The sequence below is a fragment of the Meles meles genome, chromosome 4 (assembly GCF_922984935.1).
Source record: "Meles meles chromosome 4, mMelMel3.1 paternal haplotype, whole genome shotgun sequence".
Taxonomy (NCBI): domain Eukaryota; kingdom Metazoa; phylum Chordata; class Mammalia; order Carnivora; family Mustelidae; genus Meles; species Meles meles.
The window spans coordinates 92,404,016-92,430,060 of record NC_060069.1 but is presented as its reverse complement, the minus strand read 5'-3'; the positions used below and the strand labels follow the sequence as shown (position 1 = coordinate 92,430,060).

Sequence of the window (26,045 nt, the reverse complement as noted above, 5' to 3'; positions counted from 1 at the left end):
GCTACTTTTTGGTGTGAGATATTCCAGCTTCTCTTCCCCTTCCGTGAGTCCCTCTTTCTCTCTCCTCCGAGACCCCGTTCGCACCACAGGCGGTCGCCGCCGCAGCTCTCGCGCCCCCAGCGAGCAGTGCGCGTGCGCGCGCGTGGCCGCGCGGCCGTCGGGTCCCCACGCTTCCCCCCTCCCTCCCGCTCCTCTATAACTTGGTTGGCGTGCAGCAGGCGCCGCCGGAGTCGGAGGGCGGGGAGCTCGGAGGAGGGAGCTCGAGAGTTGTGGAGACTAGTGACTGGGAGAAGTCGCAGCCTGCTTTGGTCGACTCCTTCCCGCTCCCCGTCTTTCTCTCTTACACACCTACTCCGCCTCCCGCCCCAGCCCACGACCTCGCTCCTTCTCTCGCCCGGGGACCCCTGCCGGTCGCTCTCCAGGTTTCGGCCCGGCGGGGGCGCCCACGGGGTGCCCTCGCCCTCCGGGTGCGTGTGGACGGGCGGCGGGCGGGATGTGGCGCCTGGTGCCCCCGAAGCTGGGCCGCCTGTCCCGCTCGCTGAAGCTGGCGGCGCTGGGCAGCCTGTTGGTGCTGATGGTGCTGCACTCGCCGTCGCTGCTCGCCTCCTGGCAGCGCAACGAGCTGGCCGATCGGCGCTTCCTGCAGCTCAATAAGTGCCCGGCGTGCTTCGGCACGAGCTGGTGCCGCCGCTTCCTCAACGGACAGGTGGTGTTCGAGGCGTGGGGCCGCTTGCGCCTGCTGGACTTCCTCAACGTGAAGAACGTCTACTTCGCTCAATACGGCGAGCCCCGCGAGGGCGGCCGCCGCCGAGTGGTGCTCAAGCGCCTCGGCTCGCAGCGCGAGCTGGCGCAGCTCGACCAGAGCATCTGCAAACGGGCCACCGGCCGACCTCGCTGCGACCTGCTCCAGGCCATGCCCCGCACGGAGTTCGCGCGCCTCAACGGCGACGTGCGGCTGCTCACGCCCGAGGCGGTGGAGGGCTGGTCGGACCTGGTGCACTGCCCCTCGCAGCGCCTGCTCGATCGCCTGGTGCGCCGCTACGCCGAGACCAAGGACTCGGGCAGCTTCCTGCTGCGCAACCTCAAGGACTCGGAGCGCATGCAGCTGCTGCTGACCCTAGCCTTCAACCCCGAGCCGCTGGTGCTACAGGTAGGCGCGGAGCCCGGGGGGCGGGGGGGGGGGTCCCCACCGGGAAGGGCCGCGCGGGGTAACCGCAGTCGGAGAAGTGGCTCACCCGGCGCTAGTTGCCCCGTTTGGACCCGGCCCGGCTGGGCCGTTCTGCGGGCGTGGGAAGGGGGCGGCACTGGAGGACCTTTGGGCGCTGTGTCGGATCGGGGAGGGCGACCCGGAGGGGGGAAGAGTCCGTTCTTGGCAGCTAGACCCGGGCGCATCTCGGATTTGACTGCGGATCCTTTAACAGCAGAGGGAGCGCGTCTTGTACGTTCCCAAAATGTCTCTCCAGTGAGTTTCCTTGGGCTCTTCTCCCTGCCTTTCTGCTTTTATCCACCCGGGTTTGCACTTCCACAGTGCGGTCTGTTCACGAGCCCTTGGATGTTTCTTAATTCTTCTCAAGTGTTTCTATACTGCATTCGCTGTCCCCTTTGGTACTCTTCGTGCCCGGCCTAACTTCGGCCCCAAAGTCTTTGTTTTATCCTTTAGCTAAGTTATCTGGCGGGTCATTGGGGCAGTTAATTTGGGGACAAGCTGGGGAATTGAGGCTGTGGTCAGCATAATCCATTGAGCCGTGCTTTGAGTGGGATTAGGAAGAGGCAAAAGTAAGGCATCAATGGACCTGGGGCTGGGAGGATTTGAGGCCAACACGGACATTTTCATCCTGATTCTGTGACCTGCTGTATTCATCTAGTAATTTGGCTGCAGGAAGAAGATGAAATGTTCAGCCAGGGTGAGAAATAGGGGAAGGAGATTCTTATTCTCCTTATTGGCTCACTCCTGACTTTATTTTGAAAACAAACACACCTTTTCGGGGAGTAGGTTGGCGCCTTTTTAATGATGACAGGGAAAAAAGGAAAACCCAAAAAACTGTTGACCTTTGGAGTATTTACAGAGTTTCTACACATTCCCACCCGGCTTTAGTGTGGTGTCCTTGGGTAGTGGTTACAGCTGTGGGGTTGTGACCCTTCCTGTAACTGCAGGAAAGTTACCTTGCTCCTTTCCCATGCCAGTTTTGCTGTTTATCAAATACAAGGCGGGGGGGGGGGGGGGGATCACTTAAAATTAATAACTAACTTTGGTATACTTCATGCTTTTTCTGTGCTGCTGAGAATGTTACTAGTGGGGGGGTGTGGTTGTACAGGATTCTTGGTTTTTGTGGTGTTTTTTTTTTTAATCTGAAGTGCATGAATAGGAATGTACGGTATTCATTTATATTGCTTTCTTTTCTCAAGTTGTCCGCTGCCCAACTTAGCTAAGAGAAACCAGCTTTGTTTCATTAGTTCAGCCAGATAATTTTAACACAAAATAAATACTTTGCCTCAAAATTTTAGTGTGGGTCTTAGTAAAATCTTAAACTGTTACTGGATGTACCTAAGGGGTTACATTTAAAGTAGATTGTATATTAAACACTGCTCTCTTTAACAGTGAATGGTATGTAAAACTGGTTAAACTTCCTTCTAAGAAATTATTTTATTAAGTGGTTTCAATAAAACTAGCCAGTCTATAAAGCTTAAGTCCATATTTGTGATATACACTTGACTTGAAATTTTTTTTTTTTCCATTTAAACTGTCTTTTATCTTTGAGAAGTAGATGTTTATATTAGGAAGGTTGGTCCCTGTAGAAGGCTTTAGCAGTGTATTTGCAGATATCTGTCAAATTCTCTGGGACCCAAAAATTTAGTAAGGAGCTATCTGAGTAGTAGTACACATTTTCTGCACTTGTAGTAGTGGGTACCTATTGAAAGATTTTTATCAGGTGATTCTGAATATTGGTATATTCGAAACAATAACTAGGACTAATATTTTAAGAACATTATATATCCAGTTCTTTATAAAGCTATCTTGGCATTTGATTTGCACTAAGGAAAATTTGCCTTATTTGGGAAGCTTTTATGTTAAATTTTTGAAGTTTGTAATTGTCTTGACATTTTCAGTTTACTTTGTAGTTGAGATAGGCAAGTGTGCTCTTATCTCCTTTCCTGATTAACTCTTCCCTCAAACTTCCTCTTTCTGTTTTCATCTTTAGTGACAAACAACTTAAAAAAATCAGTTATATTCTTGTAATTTAAACTTAGTGACACCATTACTCTGAGTGGGTGATAGATAGGTTATAGGATAAGAGTTTGTTTTTAATATGTGAGGAAATATATGTTAACCTGGTTAATTTTGGCCTTTGTATATTGCATTTGAAATTTAGGCGACCCCTTTCTATAACTAGTAAGTGCTGTGTGAAATATAAATTTGGGGTCTTTAATACCAGTCAGTCATATTGGTATGTTTAATTTTTTACATGATGAACAAGCAAGTTGAATAAGATTTATTTTTAAATAAATTTTCACAGAGCTGGTGCTTTGTTTATAGAACCACTTCATCTGTAGGGAAATATTAGTGAGTTAAGTATGAACAATGCACTTGAGGTTTGGTGATGGCATAAAACCACTAAAGTTAAAGGAATCTTAAAATTCTGTGATAAGGTGCAAAGATTGTTACTAAGTCAAATCACGATGTTTGTTATTTCTGCTAACTAGATAAATGAGTTCAAGTTTAATATTTATATGGGTTTCTATAAAACTAATAGTTAAGGTATTATGCTGTATTAATAATGATAGAAAACCTCACTCATATTTGCCTGTTTGTGCATTTTTGTTCACATACCTTAAAAAATATGCTTAAAGATCAAGCCTGTATTTTACAGCTCAAAGAGGAACGCGACATTTTTTTATTTCCAGGAGAGGGAGCTACTTATTGAATTTTTGGACAGTTGGTGACAAATTGGATTTTTCTTATTGATTGTCCAAAAATTAACTACTTTGGGGGGGAAAAAAGTCTTTTGAACTGACTTCATCAAAGTATTCTTAACAAAAGTTCCAGTGTGGTAAACGTGCTTCCAAAATAAATACTTAAAGATCTCCTTTGATGGATACTAAAGAAAGAACTGAAAATGTATATAAATTTTACCTTTAAACTTTACCTTTATATATAAACTTTACCTTTAAACTTGCCTCTTCTGATTTTAAGAAACAATAAACAATTGAATTTTCTATTATGCCTTGAAAGAAGACATTGGAAGATAGTGTCTGTAAGATCTATTATACACATACCTTATCTATGTAAGGCTATGTAGATTTGTAATATGGACTTAGCCAGTATGAAATGGTATGAAAGTACAACTCTTTTCCCATCATTGAATAGTTTTACTAGCTTACAGCAGCTTATCTAGTTCAAAGGAAAGTTGTTTGGCCATAGAATTATCATCTTCTAAAAAAAATTTTATAAACATCAAGCAAGATAATGCTAGAACCTTTTTTTCTACACTGATACTTTTTTTCTTCACAGTTCTACTTCACTAAGAAGTATATTTTAATTATAAGTGTAACATAATCCTATGAAGAAAATTGGAGAGAGGGACTTCGTTGATTTTTTTATTGTGTATAGCATTCTTGGAATACTGGAAAATCAAGGTGTTGAAGTGTTTTGACAGGATGTCAAGGTTATTGGTAAATTTTCTACCAATATTTGTAGTTACCTGTTCTCGAATTTATAGGAGTTGTGTGTGTGTGTTAGAGAAAAATACTGTCTGAGTTTCCTGAAGCCCAAACTATCTCTGATTTGATGACCTAGAGATAATGACGATGGTTTTATTTATAGAAACAAAGCTCTTACTTGTTTAAGATGGAGGAATTGGGATTTGTTTCATCACATTTATAGAACTTTATCTGTCTTAAATTTTCTGAATCATGGTTTTAATAGGAATTCCTTAATTTTTCAGTATGTAACTTTCATTTATGCTAGAGATTTTAGCTTTTATTTCAGTTTTTGTAAATGACATAGTACATGCAAACCACATTATATAGTGCCAAATCCCTGTTAAGGAAGCACTCAGTGTTAGACATTAAATAAGGTAAAAGTAACTTTAACCATCAGCTAGTTAATCAGCTGTTCTGAAGTTTATATGTATCATCTTAAAAATAGTTATGATTCAGACTATGAGCCATACCTTTGGTTACATTGATTTAGTCCATCCCTATATTACATGATGAATTTTTACAGAAAATGTTGAGTGAATGTTGTTTTGTCCTTAAAAATACTTCCCAAAGGAGAAAATATTTTTACAGTGCACTGCCCAAGATGTGTTTTTTTTGTTTTTGTTTTTGTTTTAATTTTTTATTTATTTCTTATTTTTTATAAACATACAATGTATTTTTATCCCCAAGGGTACAGGTCTGTGAATGGCCAGGTTTACACACTTCACAGCACTCACCATAGCACATACACTCCCCAATGTCCATAATCCCACTCCCCCTCTCCCACCCCCCTCCCCCCAGCAACCCTCAGTTTGTTTTGTGAGATTGAGTCACTTATGGTTTGTCTCCCTCCCAATCCCACCAAGATATGGTTTTTGAAGTATACAAAAGATTATGGCCATTTAGCTGTCTTACTTTGGACAAGTTGACAAACTCTTAATGGGACTTATTTATAAAATAAGACAATTATATTAGGTCCTTTCCTTTTTAGCCCCAATATCCTGAGTCTCAAACCCTTGATTTGAGAAATTATTTTTTTCTACTTCTGAGTTTGACTTTAAGTGGTGGGTTTAAACTTCTAAAAGGGGGATGGGGGATTTGGTACTTGGTTCCTGCTAGAAGGTATGGGAAGAAGGCCAGGATAGATAACCCTGTTTTCAAGCTTGCCTTCCTCCCAGACTTTTACATGCCAAATCAGATTAAAACAAAACGAAAAACCAGAGATTTCCTTTAAAGGAAAAAATATGGAGCTCAATGTGGCCAAGTATCTTGTGGGGCAGTAGCATTTTGGAAGAATGTTCCAGACTTTGTCTCAGGAGTATCTTTGCAAGCAACAGTTTAGGGAGCCACCTACTTCTCTCCCACTGGATGCTACTGTGGTAACTGCCTTCCCAGATTTTCAAAGATGGTTCTGAGTAGGTAGTTCTAAGTAGAACACTTTTTTTTTTTTAATTCTAATTCATAGCCTTAAATCTAGAGGTTTTAGTGTCTTTCTGTTTTTTTCTTTAATCAGAGGTTTTATTGACACTTGAAAATGCTTCATGAAAAAAACAAAAATAATGCTATAATTCTGTGTACCTCACATCCAGAGACTCTTATTTTGGAAAGACTATAGAAACAGGCAGTCACCCTTAGGATAGCACCACTTCCAGATCAGTGGAGCAAAATAATTTTGCCCTACTGGCCTCTTTTCTGGATTTATTCATATCTTCTCACCATTATTAATTCTGAGGTCCCTTTTGTACTTTGTCTAATCTACAAACAATTTTCCTTCGTATTTCCACCACATAGATCAGCACATAACTCCTCACACATGTTGGTAGGGAATAGAAAGCTTACTTTGTGGGGATTTGCTTTCTAGACTTGGATGATCATTTTCCCAGGATCATCAAATGGTTTTTATTTTCTGTTTTTCTGGTTTATGGTTTCTGGACTACTTCCTGTATTGCACTTGCTGCTGCAAACTTCACAGAATGGCTGACATTTTTTTTCTGTCTTCACTTTTCATTCAATATGCATATATTGAACTAATATGACCTTAGAATATAGGCCCTGCATTTTCCCTACACATACAACAAACTTTAGTAAATAATTGTAAATCACTAGTGTAAGATGTGGATAGTTATTCATCCTGGTCATAGACCTTGAAAGATTTTTAATTGTGTATCAAACCTTTATCCAATTTGTATTTCTTTATTAAAAAAGATTCTTGATAGAAAGTTATCTGAAATAACCTGGAAGTTCTTTGAACCTATAGCCCTGGATTTAGAATCAGAAGAACTGGACTTTATTTGTTCATTTGGTAAATGGTCTGTTATAAGGCAGTTGGAGTCAAAGGATCTGTCTAGGCAGATAGATAAATAGTGTACTGTGTAAGAGGTGGGTATGTAAATGAATAATTACAATCAGTATAGTATAATAAGCCCTATAAAAAAAGATACCTGCATTCTGTCAGATGACTCATTTAGGGAGAGACTTGAGTGTATCTTTATAGGTGTGGATACCAAGGAAGATTTCATGCGAATTGAGTTTTGAAGGATAAATAGGATTTTGCCCATGGATGAGGCTGGAGGGGACAGGTAGAGTGGTGGGGCAGTATCGAGATAGTATTCTGTACTAACTCAAAATTTGTTGAATGGTCACTTAATGTGTTAGAGCCTTAGTTTCTTAACAAAATAGGAATTATAATAGTTACCTGTAACAAGATTGTTTTAAAGAGTAAAGGAGACAGTTATTTCAATAATATACACAAAATGTCTTTGTTTTTTTAACAATATGTTACTACTTTGCAAATTAATTTATTTCATTTTTAGTTGTACTTGGAAAGTTCTTGAGTACATTAAGTTGACATCTGTCTTAGAAATACATACATTTTGGGGCGCCAAGGTGGCTCATTCGTTGTGTCTGCCTTTGGCCTCAGGTCGAAGGGTCTGATCCCAGGGTCTGGGGATTGAGCCCCTCAACAGGCTCCCTGCTCAGCAGGAAGCCTGCTTCTCCATCTCCCACTGCCCCTGCTTGTGTTCCCTCTCTCAGTGTGTCTCTTTGTCAAATAAATAAATAAAATAATATATACACACACACACCTTAAATACCTACATAGTTGCTGTTTCAGGCTATAGATTTTTTTGAATGGTAATTAAAAGGAGGATTAAGGATTTGTCCCATATGAAGTACTTTGAATAGAAAGAATATTGTAGGCAATATTATTCAATATTTCAATTTTCCCCTAAGTTATTATAGTTCAATAATTGTAATTAGTACAGTAACAACTGAAAAAAAATTTTTTAAGTGTTAGGTCTGGTCTAATTTCCTAGGCTGAGATACAGTCTTAAAAGCTAGATCATCTGAGGTAAGTATGATGCTTCAGAGTCTTCTTCATATTTTGCCTTTCCAGTGCACGTTTGGAGTTTTAACTATGAAGTGAAAAGATCTGGCAAGAATTGTGTGACATTGCTCAGTAGTTCCAGGAACTGATTTATGTACCCGTAGGATACTGTGAAGATGGCAGGCCAGGACAGTTTGTGCAGCCTTTGTGTTGTCAGACACTAGGTGAGGGCAGCAAACAAAAAAACAAGGTAATTTCAGATTTTACATACTATAAAAATAATACAGCAGACTCCTGTGATGGAGACTTGGTTTGGGGATAGAATACTCTAAATTCGGTCGTCAGGAAGAGTCACATTTCAGCCAAAGTATAAATGATGGCAGACATAACCAGTGGTGCAAGGATCTGAGGGCAGAGTGTTTTTGGATAAGAGATAAGGCAAATCCAGAGGAACAGAGAACATGGGAGTAGGGAAGCCTGGTAGAATATAAGATCATAGAGGTAGACAAGGGTCATATCCTGTACAGCTTTGTAACCATGCTTAATGAACTTAGGATTTTTTTATATATGTATATATATATATATTTTTTTTTTTATTCATTTCAGGACAGTGTGAAACAATGGAGGTGTTTACAGTGGGGCTTGATTTGGGAGAATAGATTGTAAGGGGTAAGAGAGAAATCTGAAAAGCTTTTGCACAAGACTGTGGGAGAGAATGGTGGTTTGGATTAAGATGGTTGCAATTAACATTATAAAAAGACAGAACCAGGGGCACCTGGGTGGCTCAGTGGGTTAAAGCCTCTGCCTTCAGCTCAGGTCATGATCCCAGGGTCCTGGGATTGAGCCCCGCATCAGGCTCTCTGCTCAGCGGGGAGCCTGCTTCCTCCTCTCTCTCTGCCTGCTTCTCTGCCTACTTGTGATTTCTGTCTGTCAAATTAAAAAAAAAAAATCTTTAAAAAGACAGAACCAGTATATTTTGGAAAAATAGTTGACAAGACTTGCTGATGGGTAAAGGTATGATGGAAAGGGAAAAATAAAGGATATCTCCTGGGGTTTTAGTCTGAGCAACTACTAAATAATTCCTTATCATAATGTGCAAGCCCAGAGAAGGAATGGCTTTGGGGTAGGGGAACCAAGAGTTTTGGTTTGTCTATAGTGAATTTAATGCAACAACAGGAATACAAATCTAAAACCAGGCCTTGGGTTCAACACATACACTGTGCTACTAGAGGATAGTTTGGTCTTTTTCAAAAGGGTGATGTTAATTCAGTTTATGTTTTAAAGGAACCGGGGGACTAAGTTCGTACTTACTATTCTACTTGTCAGACCTTAAAGAAATAAAGTCTTGACTGAAGAAAGCAAGGTAGTGTTCTTGGGTTATTGGGTCCTGAAGAAGCTTATCATATTATATCCTTTTTCTTTATTTGAAATTTTATTTCAATTTTTATTACAACATTATTGGAAGAAAGTAAGTCTGAGTGTATGAGCGTATGAGTATGGTGTTTTAGATTTGTATTTCAACTTAGAAATGTGGATCACACTTGCTGATGTAACTGTAGGTAAGAAAGCATCGGTTGAGACAAGTAAATTTATGCATATTTAAAACTTGTGGCCAAGTGATGGGGGAGGGGAGTGCATTGCTTAAACTATTCATTCTAAAAATTTATTAATTTCTATCAGACTTATGTAGATTTTTTTGTTGTTGGATTTTGACATTCGTTTCCAATTTTAGAAACAGCTGTTGAACTTATTCAGTGAAATAACATAACCTTGCTATTTTCAAGGAATTGCTTAATATTTTTGGAATTCTAGGTGGGTGGAAAATGGCATTCAGGAAATTATTTAATGAAATAAATGGAACATAACCTGCAACTTAGAAATCTTGAGATTATTAAGATTCTACAGTATTGATAATGGATTTTGGCCATTATTCAGCAGTATAAATTAAGAAGCTAAAGTCTTAGAGAAATTTTAGCAAAAATTAGGTAACCATTAAATCATCCCAGTAATTTTACTTTATTCCCCCTCCAGACAGTTCACAAAACTGTGAACACATTAGTCTGTCACCAGTACAGTTGACTAATCTCTGTGAACAGCTGTTATAACATGCGTTACTACAATGGGATTTTGTTCACATTTGGGCTTTTAAAAATAATTTTAAAGTTAAATTGAACTTTTAAGCATTTTCTAGTCTTTTGATAACATTAATTTTTGATAAGTATTTTCAAGTTTAAATTACTGTGTGTTCAGAAATGCCAGTTCTTTAGAAAACCTATAACCAGATTTTAAATTGTATGTTTTGATTATTAATAGATTTTTTTCAAGTCAGCTTCTTTTTATTAGGAATTTCCTCCTTTAAAAAATAAGTCTTGTGATACATCTTTTTAGGTAAGCTACAAAGTTACGTTCTTTTTTTTTTTTTTTAAGATTTTATTTATTTATTTGACAGAGAGAGATCACAAGTAGACAGAGAGGCAGGCAGAGAGAGAGAGGGAAGCAGGCTCGCTGCTGAGCAGAGAGCCTGATGCGGGACTCGATCCCAGGACCCTGAGATCATGACCTGAGCTGAAGGCAGCGGCTTAACCCACTGAGCCACCCAGGCACCCAAAGTTACGTTCCTTTTAATGGAATGTTGTTAGTAAATGACTGTAAAATATTTCTTGCATTAAAGGAAGTATATGATTTTTTTTTTTAAGATTTTATTTATTTGTGAGAGAGAGATAGAGAGAGCACACACATGAGAGGGGAGAGGTTCAGTGCTCGCTTCGGCAGCACATATACTAAAATTGGAACGAGAGGGGAGAGGCTCAGAGGGAGAGGCTGACTCCCTTCTGAGCTGGGAGTCCAATGGGGGACTCTGTCCCAGGACTCCAGGATCGTGACCTGAGCTAAAAGCAGTTGCTTAAGCAACTGAGCCACCCAGGCGCCTGATCTTTTATTTATTTTATTTTTTTAAGATTTATTTATTTATTTGAGAGAGAGAGAGAGAGAAGCATGCGAAAGGGTAGAAGTGAGCATGGAGTAGAAAAGCAGAGAGAGAGTCCTACGCAGACTTTGTGCATGAAGCCCAACACAGGGCTCCATCTCACAACCCTGGGATCACCACCTGAGCCAAAACCAAGAGTTGGACACTTAATCTGTTGTGCCACTCAGATGCCCCAATCTTTTTTTGTTTGTTTGTTTGTTTTTTGTTTTTTTTTTTAAGATTTTATTTATTTATTTGACAGAGAGAGAGATCACAAGTAGGCAGAGAGGCAGGCAGAGAGAGAGGAGGAAGCAGGCTCCCCGAGGAGCAGAGAGCCCGACGCGGGGCCCGATCCCAGGATCCTGAGATCACGACCCGAGCCGAAGGCAGTGGCTTAATCCACTGAGCCACCCAGGCGCCCCCTACTTTTGGTCATGTAAGGTGGAAAAACAAAAGAATAGATCACAAGTTCTAGACTTGACCTTACTTGAATCTGTCAGTTTTACTCATACATTGTATGTCTTTTTAAAATAACTGTGTTCTGACATAATATAATAAAATGACCTTATTAATCTGGTAAGACGTGGTTAGTGTTCAAAGGATATTGAGATTTGTAAAAGTTTGTAGTTTTTTGGGGTTTTTTTTAGATTTTATTTTTTTATTTATTTGACAGAGAGAGAGATCATAAGTAGGTAGAGAGGCAGGCAGAGAGAGAGGAGGAAGCAGGCTCCCTGCGGAGCAGAGAGCCCAATACTGGGCTCGATCCCAGGACCCTGAGATCTTGACCTGAGCCGAAGGCAGCGGCTTAATCCACTGAGCCACCCAGGCACCCCAAGTTTGTAGTTTTTTTTAAAGAATAACATTATATATTACAGGATATTTGTTAATTCCAGTACGTATAATACGTACAATGTTTCTGAATGTTAAGCCTTTTTTTTTTTAATTGTTTTTGGTTTTTTGTTTGTTTATTTTGTTTTGTTTTTCCAAAGCATTTAGGCCATGTTGAGGACTTTGTTTTTGTTTTATTCTGTAAGTCCCAGCATGATCTGGTCCCTCCTTCCCTTTACAGACTCTATTACCTCAAGCAATTTCCTCCTCATTCATTTTTGTAAAGCTGTTTTGGCCTTTTCTTCAGTACTGAGAAAACTGTTTCTGACTCTTCTATGACCTGGAACATTTTTACGCCCCCTCCCCAGTCTGTCTAATATTACACCCATCTTTTTGATCTCAGCTGAAGTAGCACTTCCTTAGAGAGGCTGCCCTTTACCACACAATCTGAAATATGTCCCTACTTCTCTTTCTCACCATACTCTACTTCGTAATTTGTAACAAATTATGTAATTTATAATTTTTGTATATTTAATAATCATTCTTCCAACTCAGGTTGAAAAAGCTTCCTGAGAATAGGGACTGTTTTATTTACAGCTGTTTACTTAGCATTTCATGATGTTGTTATGCTAGATCTAGATTTTTTTTTTCTTATTTTTAAGATTTTATTTATTTGACAGAGAGAGATCACAAGTAGACAGAGAGTCAGGCAGAGAGAGAGAGAGGAAGCAGGCTCTCTGCCGAGCATAGAGCCCGGTGCGGGGCTCGATCCCAGGACCCTGAGATCATGACCCGAGCGGAAGGCAGAGGCTTAACCCACTGAGCCACCCAGGCGCCCCTAGATCTAGAATTTTTTAATACAGAATTCGTATTCTCTTCATTCCATAGTGACTCTCTCACTTTCTAACTCCAGCTGTTTTAATAGTAGTCAGTGAAATAAGGGTAAACCTACCATCTCTTATCTGCAATTCCAAATCTAAAAACCTATAGAAAATAGGGTTTGTCAAATCAAAAAATATATGAAAACATGAAAGTTATGTGCTTTATCCCACTTGGTACGTATAAGCTTACATTATTTTCACAGCATAATGTGTCCCAGATTCTCCATAATAGGAGAATGCAATATATGCACTGTTACCTTTCCAAAATTTGGAAACTTTTTTGAAACAGGAGGATATTGGATTGAGGGGTTGTACTAGCCTAACTTTACCTCTATCTGTGTGACTTCAGGCAGATCAATTAAACTGTGCTAGTAAAATTGAGCTAGATTTACAACTCAGGTACTTCCAACTTTAGAATTCTTAGATTTCACATCCTCATTATAAATCACATAAACTATTATGATGGTTGGTTTTGATCAATAAATAGATGATAGATTACTTCAGCATTTAGAATTTATTTTGTGGTGCTATTATAAATGAAAAGAAATTACAATGCTGAGTTTATGTCTGTACAAGTTATCAAGTTTTAATTTCTTGTATTTTTAGTGCTTATGGATGCCCTATACATTTTTCATAGTATTAAGCCTTCTTAAACTTTGGTAGCTAATTTATATATTTCACTGTAAATTAGAAACTACTAGAGGGTAGTGATGATGCTTTTCTAATTTGGTGGTTTTTGACTATTTTTGGAATGTGTTCATTATTTGTGGATGACTTTCAGTAAGTGATATGAAAATAAGCATAACTCTTGAATATCTGGACTTCTTTTTTAATGGGTTTAAATAGGAAGTATAAAAGGTTTTGGTAAGCAATTCTTTATAAAGTAGTATAAAAAATTCTTTATAAAGTAGTATATCTGCAAAGTACATTTTATACTCTTTGGTTCTTGGATTGTCTTAATGTATATATATGGTGGTACAAATATTCCAGTTTTACAGAGGAAAAGACTGAAAGCTCTAAGAAGTTTTCAGTTTGGCACAGTCACAGTTCATGAGATACAGAGTGATTTCAAGTCCACTACTTACTTGTATATTTTATTGTCTTTTAAATATATGAATTTTATAAAATGTTATATTACCATAAAGAATATAAAATACCGGGGCGCCTGGGTGGCTCAGTGGGTTAAGCCGCTGCCTTCGGCTCAGGTCATGATCTCGGGATCCTGGGATCGAGTCCCACATCGGGCTCTCTGCTCAGCAGGGAGCCTGCTTCCCTCTCTCTCTCTCTGCCTGCCTCTCTATCTACTTGTGATCTCTCTCTGTCAAATAAATAAATAAAATCTTAAAAAAAAAAAAAGAATATAAAATACCTAAATTTTCTAATCTTTAATATCGAGTGTGTACATTTTATGTCAACTTCATTTTCTCTTAAAATGGAAGATGACCTTGGTGATTTTGTTTACTTATTTCTGAAACTGACTTTAAGATACTGTGAATGCCTGTAATATTATTATTAGTGTTATTGGAGTTTTATGGTATCCAAGAGATAGCTTGCAGTTTTCTGTTACAAAAGGAAAGAGAGAAAGAGACATAGTGATTTATCTTGGGTTTCATATTCAAAATACTTTTATTTTGTAAATTAACTGAAGGCATATAATATATTTTTTAAATCTTATCAGTTACCCATGTTTCTCTTAATACCTAAATTTCCATTTTTAATTTTTACATTGGTAGGAATAGTCATAGAAGTTTTCTTTAGGTGCTCACCAATTTAATTTTTTTTTTTTTTTAAGTATAGTCATGGAAAGGGAATACATAATTTTATAAATGTTTTGTACCTTTTGTAACAATTTAGTTTTAAAACTTTAGCTATTATACTTTGATGTACATTCAACCTGTTGTAAAGCTCTTAACAAATAATTGGACTGTGAATCTCAGCAGTAAACTTCTTATTCTAACTGCCGTGGGGGTTTTTTTGTTTTTGTTTTTTGATGTTTTTTTGCCCTGTTGAGTTTGATAATCAGAAAGTAAGAAACTGTGTTTCTCATTGTGTGATATACTTAACAAATCCAGGCTGTAACATCTTAAAGTTTTGTCTGTTACACTCTGCTTGATCATTGTAATTTGGTTCTAAGCCAGAATTGTTTTAAATAAAAATTATGTTTTGGCTTCCTTTGAGCATTTTCTTTGTCCTCTAGTGTGTTCAATAGAATTCTTTTCTCATTAATGAAATCTGACTATTTTGATTATACTCTGAAAAATTCTTGTCATCTGAGTTAGTGGTGTGGATTCATTTGTTAAAGTTCTTCCAAAAGATTAGGTAGCAAGCTATATGAAAGAATTGTAGTGCTCTTCTTAAAATGAGGCATAACAGTATTTCAGTTAACATTGTCAGAAACCACTGTATGAATGTAAAATTGTTCAGTGTGACATTTGTTCATATATTTTATCTTCTTCTATGAGGGACTTGGGTAATGAAGTGTATATTTGACTGTCATTTGCCAGTTGGAAAGGCTCCAAAAACAAGGAGGCATTTGTCCATGTGCAGATGTTGGCAAGGTTCCCTTTTCTCCTGTTGTCAAAGACCATTTTATTTTCACAAAAATATGTTTGTATCTGTTCTACGGTATGACATGTGAATAATATACCAATAATGTATGGACGAATTTTTTGTTTTACTTTTTGTGGGACAAATCTGTATTACCAATTTTTAGTTCTTTCCCCTTTTTTCTTTTAATGTCATGGACTTTGTACATAAATACTTCTGGGAAACACTTAAACCTTTTGTAATTATTTGTGTAAATTTTCAAGGTTGAGGTATTTTAAACTTGAGAGAAAAAGTAGAAAATAAGATGGTTAGCAAACAGTTTTTTGCAGTTCACATTGAACATGAGCAGTCTCACTTTTCCCAGTACCCAGTTCTTTTTTAGGTACCCAGTACCTAAAAAATTCTTGGGTATAAGATGATAAATGCGCTTCCCTCTTCCTTCTTGCTAAAGAATCAGATGTTGCCTTTGAATTAAAATTGAATCAGTTCATTTACTAAAGATTCACACTATCATATCTAAATTTTTAATTTATATAGTGTTTTATCACAAAACTGCAAATACTAAAATTTAAAAGAAATTATACATACAAAGAAACAAATACAGTTACTGTGCTTTAATAGTTTATAGTTGAAAGGAAGCACAAATGAAAATAGGTGATTATGGATCAAGTTTAGTTCTAAGAACAATTTGTTTTAAAGTTGATAAACATGAAAAAAATAAAGTTGATAAACATGTTAATATTAAGGATATTATTGAATTTTTTTTGAAATTTGTGAAAGTTCAGGGCAAACTTAATGTTACTTATTTTCATAAGTAGTCCAGGAAGAAGACCCTTTAGCTCTTTTTTTTTTTTTTTAAAGATTTTATTTATTTATTTGACAGAGAGAGAAATCACAAGTAGGCAGAGAGGCAGGCAGAGAGAGAGGAGGAAGCAGGCTCCCTGCTGAGCAGAGAGCCCGATGTGGGGCTCGATCCCAGGACCCTGAGATCATGACCTGAGCCGAAGGCAGCGGCTTAACCCACTGAGCCACCCAGGCGCCCCCCTTTAGCTCTTTAAATGTATGTAGATTGGGGTGCCTGGGTGGCTCAGTCAGGTTAAGCTTCTTCCTTTAGCTCAGGTCATGGTCCCAGAGTCCTGGGATCGAGTCCTGCATTGGGCTCTCCACTCAGCGACAAGTCTGCTTCTGCCTCTCCCTCTGTGATCTCTCTTGCTTTCACTCTGTCTCTCAAATAAGTAAAGTCTTCAAAAAAAGTGTATGTGGATTGTTCAATTTTTAGCAATAGAAGTAATCTGTATTTATATTATGCGCTGTTTTGTTCTATTTCCCCTACAGTGTTTATATAAATATCATCTTACGATTTTTTCCCCCCATTTTAAGGACAGATGCCAGGTTTCCTCTATACTTCCTCTAGTCATGTTATCTTCCCAGAAGTTGTTTAAAACATTAATTCCCATCCTTTTGCACCACAATGCTCATTTTGCAGGTGGGCATTTTAGCACTGGAAAGTATCTTAGATAGAGCCTGATTAGGAGAATAAATAATTTTGAAGTTGAGGTAACGGTGAACAGAAGTACAGTGGCAGTAGAAAGGGAAGGTACTTGAACTGCAGGTTGCATCAATAGGATATCAGATTGCGCTTTATTAACCTTTGAGTATAGGTTAAGAAACACTTCTGTAGGGGCGCCCAGGTGGCTCAGTCGTTGGGCATCTGCCTTCCACTCAGGTCAAGATCCCAGTGTCCTGGGATGGACCCCCTTGCCGCCGCCCCCCCCCCCCCCCCCGCTGTGTCTGTCAAATAAATTAAAAAATCTTTAAAAAAAAAAAAAAAAAAACTTCTATAAATTCCTCTCTAAATTGTACCCTCACCTGCTTGTGGACTAGGTAAGGTCTCTATTAAATGCTCTCTTAGGACTCATATCACTTCCTGGTAACTAACATTTATATTCAAGGTTATTTGCTTAGTATCTGTCTTCTCTTCTAAAATTTTTATTTTAGAGACTTTTTGTTTAGTTCACACCTAATTGCCAGCACAGTGCAGTGAGTGGTGCCTGGTAAATATTTGCTGGCTAATAGGCCTGCAGTGCTGTTCATTCAAAAGAGAAAGGATGGTTGACTGTACTTAGACCAAGTCAAAAAGAAATTGTAAATACTTACAGGTTTGGTAATAAGGAAGATGCCTTATGTTTTGTTGATCAATTTGGTTCTGAAATTTATGATAAACAGGACTTTCTGTTTCAGCTTTATAATGTAAAGTTATGTGCTTAAATTTTTTTCAGGCCCATAGTAATGATATAAATTAGAAAAGAAACAGGAAATCCAAGCGCATGCCTAGTAATAATCTCTGCTGAGAGGATCTGGGGGGTAGACTTAGGATATCTTCATCAGAATCTCTTGTAATATTAGGATAATTCTTTCGTAGAGTTTTCCATCTGATGAAGGTTGGCCATTTGCAAAATATCTTGGAGCTTGTGGAAGAATGGTGGCTGTAAATTATGTTGGAGAAGAACTGTGGAGTTACTTTAATGCACCATGGGAGAAACGAGTTGACCTCGCATGGCAATTAATGGAAATAGCAGAGCAGCTTACAAACAATGACTTTGAATTTGCACTCTACCTCCTGGATGTCAGCTTCGACAATTTTGCTGTTGGTCCTAGAGATGGGAAGGTAATCATTGTGGATGCTGAAAATGTTTTGGTTGCTGACAAAAGGTTAATTAGACAAAGTAAGTATATAACTTACATTTGCTGCTCATACACATTTTTTATGTCAAAGTTTACATTTATATGGCACAAACCTTTAATTTCTTTCTTAGATGGAAGCCTTGCCTCTTTTTTTTATTTGACCAGTATCAGTAAACAGAACCAGTTTATTATATTATTATACTTGTACTCTTAATCAGTTTCTCGTAATAAAATATCCTTTGGATCAGATGGACACAGATATAATACTCTGTGTGTGTGTGTGTGTGTGTGTGTGTGTGTGTGTGTGTGTGTATACATGTCTTTTTCTTAACAGTCTGCTACATTCTGTGGTTTAGGAGTCTAATGCAGAATTAAGTTTTTATGTAGTTACAGACTACCAGAGAAACTGTTATGCTCTCATGGAGGTCTTATTTTTCTGTGGGATCACTTAATACAGTGATGTTCTGTGTTCCATTGTTCTGTGGGGTCCCCATGGTGATTTTTTTTTTCTTTTAACCATTTAGATGATTTCTAACACTGCAAATCCCTAACTTTGATTTGACATTATTACATCTTACCCAAAACTTTACTCTCCATTTATTTGTGAGCTTGTCATGGCCAAAGTGGGCAGATTGTCTGAAGTATTTTGAAAATTAAATGCTACAGGAATTTTAAAGTGTCAGAGACAAAGCCTGTAACTCTGTAACAAACCTACTTAATAAAAGAAACTGAAAGGTGGTTGTTCTATGATAAGGGTCTTATATTTTTAATCCCCTTTGTTCCTGTCATATGAACATCTTTTGATGAGCCCAGACCAAAAATGTGTGGCACCTGGGGAATGCAGTGAAAGTAACAGCAATTTATTAGGTTGACACTTAGGTTTTGCATGATCTTATACTGATCCTTGATTTTTCCCAGTACCTTCTGATTCGCTCCTCACACAAACTACTTTCTTATTATTTCTTGACTCACCACATTGATCCTTCCACAAGGAAGAGACCCCATCCTTTTCTTTTTTAAAGTGTACAGGTCAGTGGTTTTTAGTATACTCAAAAAGTTATGCAATTTGCCTAAACTTTTAAAATTTTCATTTCAGTGTTTGGAAAAATATTTCTTAGTTTTTTATGTAGACATTCTTGGACATTTCAGTGTTTGGAAAAATAATTTCTTAGTTTTTTATGTAGACATTCTTGGAATGCATGTCACAGTTTTTTATACCAACTAATTCCTAGTCTTGGATGACTACAACCACAAGTATATTCATACAGTGAGCATTGCCCCAATAATACCTTAGCTGTGACCAGTTCTTTTTAAATGTCTCATGGTAGCGTTGTTTAAATATCTACTTTTCAAAATGCCATATTTATTGACACTCTTTGCTGAACTCTTTTTAGTAAATGATCTTTATTTTCTCCTTCACAGGGAAACTGAGATATTGCTGTGTCAACTCCCTAAGTGTCCTTCTCTTTATTACCTAAACTAGTAAAAACAATACACACTTATTCCTCTATTTCAGACAGAGTAGATCCTTCTCTGAGAACTTGTTGCATTTATCTTCAACTTCCCTCTCCCTTCTTAAAATCCAGTTTAATCCAGTTTCTCTTCCCTCCCCATAAATAAATATGTCTAAGACTTTTTCTTTTTTTCCATGCTTTTCAACTGTTAAAAGTACTGCTTACTCCGTGTTTTTCTACTCCCTCAACCTCCATTCATTCCTCCACCCATTAGAACCTGACAGATTTCTGCATTACCAATAGCAACCACCTAATTGCAAAATTTATGAAGTGACTGATTAGTAACAACTTCCTGAAATTCTTGAGTCCTTTTGATTTCCTTCTATTCACATAGTTTCTTTCTTAAAACATAAATCTGATCTTATCACTTATTTGCTTAAAGTTTTTGATGAATTCTCATTGTTCTTTAAGTAAAACTCAAACTCCTGTTTATGTACTTTCAATACCACAAAAACAAGCAGTCTTATTAAAAATGAGCAAAGAACTGAAGAAACATTTATCCAAAGAAGACATACAGCTGGCCAACAGGCACATGAAAAGATGCTCAGCATCACTAATCAGGGAAATGCAGATCAAAACCAGAGTGAGAGAATACTTCACACTAGTCAGAATGGCTGTTATCAAAAAGCTAAGTAACAAACATTGCCAAAGATGTGGAGAAAAGGGAACCATCATGCACTATTGGCGGAAATGTAAATTGGTGCAGCCACTGTGGAAAATAGTGTGGTGGTTCCTCAAAAAATTAAAAATAGAAATACCACATGATCCAGTAATCCCACTATTGGATATTTATTCAAAGAAAACAAAAACATTAATTTGAAAAGATACATGTACCCCTATGTTTGCTCTGGCATTATTTACAATAGCCAAGACATGGAAGCAACTCAAGGTGAAAGGACAAAAGAGGAAGTGATGTGTATATATTTATATACATATACACAGTGGAAGTTTAGCTGTAAAAAAGGATGAGATCTTGCCATTTGCAACAACATGGATGGACCTAGAAGGCATTACGCCAAATGAAATAAGTCAGGAAGAGAAAGGTAAATACCATGATTTCACTTATGTGGAATATATTTTAAAAAAAAGAAAAGAAAAAAAAAAAGAAAGTCTTAAATACAGAGAACAAGGGGTGCCTGGGTGGCTCAGTGGTTTAAGCCTCTGCCTTCGGCTCAGGTCATGATCTCAGGGTCCTGGAATCGAGCCCCGCATCAGGCTCTCTGCTCAGTGGGGAGCCTGTTTCTCCCTCTCTCTCTGCCTGCCTCTCTGCCTATTTGTGACCTCTCTCTCTGTCAAATAAATAAATAAAATATTTAAATAAATAAATAAATAATAAATAAATAAATAAATACAGAGAACAAATTGATGGTTGCCAGAAGGGAGATGGGCAAAATAGATAAAGGGGATTAAGAGATACAAACTTACAGTTATTAAATAAATCGGAAAGATGAAAAGTATAGCATGAGGAGTATAGTCAAGAATGTATGGTGACAGTTGGTGACCACATATCATGGTGAGCATTGACTAATGTATAGAATTGTCAATATGTTGTGTATATGAAACTAATATAATGTTGTATGTTAATTATACTTCAGTTTAAAAGCAAGAGCTTAAGTGAACCAATTTAAAATTTTGTAACATTTGAATGTGAATTTCAAGCAGAAGTAGAGTGAGTAATGTTCTTTATGTACAAAAGAAACATTAAAGAGAAAAGAAAAGGAAGGAAAGAGGAGAGGAAGAAGGAAGACCTTCTTAATCAGGGCCAAGGGCGTAAGGAAAGGAAAAAAGAAAGGAAGAAAAAGGAAAGAAGAAAGAAAGGGATGAAGGAAGGAAAAGAACGAAAGAAAGAATGGAAGAAAAAGAAAGAAAGCGTTTTTAATCAGGGCCTAAAATGCTTGAATTTTAATATCCCTCTGTCTACTGCCCTTGATACTTCAGCTACAATGACCTTTTGGTTTCTTGAACTTTTTTGCTTCTGGGCTTTTCCACATGCTCTACCTAAAATGCCTCATCTGTCTTCCATATTCATCTAGGTACCTGTCCTTTGAACCTTAGCTTAAATGTTACTCTTGACCACTGTATCTGATGCTAGGGAAAGCTGTTTATTTCAGAAACCTTTCTACTGTTAAAAATATGTGTTTCCTTTGTAGCATTTTCCACTACTTATGATAATGTTTATTTAATATCTATTTCACATGCTTGATAGTAAGCCAGTGAGGGCAGGAATCATCTTATTATTTTGTTTACCTAGTATATACCTTTCCTGTCATAGAGTAGGCATTCAAATAATTATTTGCTGAACGAATGAGCTTTTTTCACTAGCCTCTCCTCTGCCAATCCCTTAAGTTCCAAGGTTCCTTCCTGTCTTCATTTCTTTCCTTTGCTTTCAACATGCTTTCCAATATAATTCAGCTCTTCTCTTAGCTCCATCAAGCACTTGTATATTGATATGTTCTAAATATGTGTACTATAGCTCTGACTTCAAAGCCCTAAGTTTCAAGTCTGTTTCTAGTTGAATGTGATATGCCCACCTGAATGCCTGGTAATTACTTATACTCTATATATAAAATGTTAACAATATTATGTAAATAATATCTACCTTGTCATCCAATTAGAACCTTAAACTTTCCTCAAAATTAAACTCCTGTGTTTCTGTAATTTGACTTTTTTTTTTCCTGGACCATTAGTTACTATCATCATCTTAGTCACTCCAGTCTTCAGTGCCAGTTATCTCTCTATAAAAGAAATCGTGTTCATGACCACACAAGTTCCAAGCTATTTCTCTAGCCTCATTTGTACCTTCTCCCAGGTAGCTGTCTCACACTTCAGCATCCGTGATCTTATTGTCCCCTGAATCAGCTGGAACAAGCCCTTAAATCCATGCCTTTGCACATATTTATACTGAGCCTAGCATACTGTTTTCCCACATTTCTTTTCACACTTGCTTATTATTTAAGACCTAAAGCATATGTTTTCTATGCAGCTTTCTACAGCCCCAGGCAAAAGTACTCTTGTAGCTTTGAGTCCTCTGTATTGGCACTTTCTCTTTGTGATGGAAAGTTTCCATCTAGGCTCAACCCTTGAGTAGTTAGAGACCTTGTCTGATCTTTAGGCCTGGCCTTGGTGAACTCCCACTAAATGTTTATATATAAATTAATAAATTTCAGTGTTTAAAATTATACAATTTTAGGAACAAATACTACTGTGTTAATTAGTACATTTTATATTTTGGGAAGGAATGAGAGCTCTTTTAAAATGTATTTTTCTTTTTCTGCTTTTCTTCCTTTTACAGATAAACCTGAAAATTGGGATGTATGGTATGAAAGCAAATTTGATGACTGTGATAAGGAGGCTTGCTTATCATTTTCAAAAGAAATTCTTTGTGCTCGTGCAACTGTGGACCACAATTACTATGCTGTTTGTCAGAACCTCTTATCCAGACATGCCACCTGGCGTGGCACTTCTGGAGGACTTCTTCATGACCCACCAAGTGAAATTGCCAAAGACGGCCGACTAGAGGCCTTGCTGGACGAGTGTGCCAACCCAAAGAAGCGCTATGGAAGATTCCAGGCTGCAAAAGAACTGCGTGAATACCTAGCACAATTAAGTAACAATGTGAGGTAGTCTATGGTGAATTTTTCTTTTCTTTGTTTAAATAGCACTGGCTAAAACTAAACCACCAAAAACTATCTGGAAAAATGAAATTTGGAAGTAATACATTCAGAAGATGATAAACTTGCACTGACATATCTTATGTTAACATCAAAATAAGACATTACTTCAAAAATCTTGTGATGCTTCTGCAAATAAGTTTGTTCTTAGACTTTGGAGACTTGAGCTATCATCATTGACTGCTTCGCTCCCCTGAATGCCTGAGTGGATTGATGAATATTGTGAAGCTATTGGAAATGAGTCTGATAGTTGCATTGGCTTGTGTATCAATGGGTACTTGGTATTTGACTTAATTTGCGTTACTATCATGATTTTGTGAATCTCTTGCATTTACTTTGAATGTTAAGTTAGATTGGCCTGTTTTATAGGCCACTTTTTCCTTCTGATGTAGAGGTGTTTTTTTCCCCCCTCATTTTTATGTTTTTTTATTAAATTTTACACATTCAGGTTATTCTACATGTTTATTTAAAGTTCAACTAGTTTTTGTTCAGTGCTATGCGGTACACATTTACTATTAGGGCAAGATTCCCAGGTTTACTGTATTTTCAGAGAGCTGAATATTTTATTATGTAAATACTTTTCTCCCCACTTTCTGTGGTTTCACCATTGCATGAAATCATTCAAGGTTATTTAACAGTTACGTCCCTCTATGCCTATAATTATAAGTGTACGCTAAACACGAAGTTTGGCATATGTTGCAAAATGTCATCTTGTCCTTTTAAAGGCTTTAAGAAGAGTATACAAGCAGTCTACACCTTTTGTTAATGTTGATTGAAGAAAAAAAAACACAGTATTTTTAAATGCTAACTAGTCCAAGATAGTAATGCATATGCCAAAGAAATGTTAGATCTGGTGTCATGGTTAGATTTTAAAGTTGGTCACCTATGTATTCTTATTATCACACTTCCAGTACTATAACTCTGTCATTATTAAATTCAGATCTAACTGGTGATTCTTTTATGTTGCAAAGGTAAGCTGCTTCTAGGCATATGTGACTTAAAGATATCCTACCTTATATTCATTGGTAGTTTTACAGAAATTAACATGGTATCGTCATCATGAGTTTAATTGGGCATCATAACTTTTTATCTATCGAAGGACTAGTAACTTTTATCAAAAAGCATAGTTTAGCCAGTCTGCCCAACTTGGTATTCATTACCCCAAATTTAAATATGTGGATAAAAATTAACAAACGTGTGAAATTTGTGGGCTATTTTTAAAAGTTAGAATTATATAAATTGACTATCACTAATATAGGTGATACTTTTTTTTGTCGCTTTAGCTTACAGCAAAGTTTGGTGTAGTGTGCAGTTATTTCATTCTAGATGGACCTTATTCTAAATCAGAAATTGATTAAAATATGCACACCAAAGCCAGGTTTTTCTTTTCCTTTTCATTCATTCAGCAACTATTTATTGAGCATCAGCTCTGCGCCAGGCACATTACTAGCTGCTACACACTGTCTAAAGGTGACATGGTTAAGTAACTTTACAATGATTATCAAATACTTTAATGTAGGTATTTCTTAAGTTGAGATAACATTGAGTTGGGATGGTGCATTCATGTTATTTTACTCTTGTGATGGAAATTCTACTTGTACCATCTATAACTGGGTTGCTACAAAAAAGCATGATGAAATCAATAATGTTAACCCCAGTATAAAAACTGGGAGAAGGGTAAGGTCTCTCCATTATAAAATAGATTGCATTATGTTAATTTTTATACTTCCATATCTTACAGATATCAACTAGCCCTCAAAGAAACATTTAAGTGCTAGAAATTTCACTAAGCTGACTTTTTACAACTTCAGAAAACTTTTGAGGGGAGCAGGTAAAATTATTTGTCAAACATTCACCACTTAGAACTTCAAATAAAATACACATTTTCAAAACAGAGCACCTTTTATATTTGATAAGTGTTCATTACAAACTTTAGAATGCCAGTCACAGAGGGTTGTCTTTATGTGGGTTAGCAAACATTTATCTTCCTTTGGAAAAGCAATTGTGATTGTAGAACAGGAAGTGAGAAAACACTGCCAGCAGTGACTGCTACTGGAGGTAGTTGTTACAACTACCATTTCCCCCATGAGATTATGTGGAATTTCTTTTATCTTTGGAAAAAGTTGAGTAGTAAAAGAATTAGGAATTTTAAATTACAGGGAAAAATATGTATGTGAAAAGCAATAAATATTTTGTTCACTTTGCTATCAAGATGTTCACTATCAGATATTTATTATACAGCAGCAATTTATATTTTTAATCATTGCCCATTAATAGACACAGTAAAATATTTTTGAATCAGACATTTGGGGTTTGTATGTGCATTAAATTGTCTTTTGTACTGTAAGTTACTGTTTAATTTGAATATTTTATCAGAACTGTCTCCCTGTGCCTTTATAATATAAAGTTGTTTCTACAACTTTTAATGATCTTAATAAAGAATACTTTAAGAATCACACTTTTCAGACTCTCTTAACTTCAGATATCTAAATTTTTTTTTAATGGAAAGTGAGGTTGTGTCAGTAAGTTATTTTTTTTTCCCTCTTGCATGTATTTCGATACCGTTTTCAGAAACTGATTGGTTTTGTGTTGGACTTAAAGTTTGCATGTTTTCTGTTGTAAACTTCTTTTTTTTTTTTTAAGATTTTATTTATTTGACAGACAGAGATCACAAGTAGGTGGAGAGGCAGGCAGAGAGAGGAAGGGAAGCAGGCTCCCTGCTGAGCAGAGAGCCCGATGTGGGGCTCGATCCCAGGACCCTGGGATCATGACCTGAGCCGAAGGCAGCGGCTTAATCCACTGAGCCACCCAGGCGCCCCAACCAAACACGTTGTAAACTTCTTTCTGTAGTAGGTAACTTACTGCTGATATGGAAGTTTTAAAAAATTTATGGAATTTTTCAAATGTATACAAAAGAATAATATGGTGAAT

The 26,045-nt window shown here is 37.3% G+C and overlaps 1 protein-coding gene across 1 annotated transcript; it reads left to right on the top strand.

Moving 5' to 3' along the window:
* The first annotated feature begins 349 nt into the window (after window positions 1-349).
* DIPK2A (divergent protein kinase domain 2A) lies at window positions 350-25,539 on the top strand. Its single transcript, XM_046002345.1, has 3 exons — window positions 350-1,150; window positions 17,667-17,970; window positions 22,736-25,539. Exons 1-3 carry the CDS (start codon window positions 494-496, stop codon window positions 23,065-23,067), a joined length of 1,293 nt encoding a protein of 430 aa, XP_045858301.1. The 5' UTR covers window positions 350-493; the 3' UTR covers window positions 23,068-25,539.
* The last annotated feature ends 506 nt before the right edge of the window (window positions 25,540-26,045 follow it).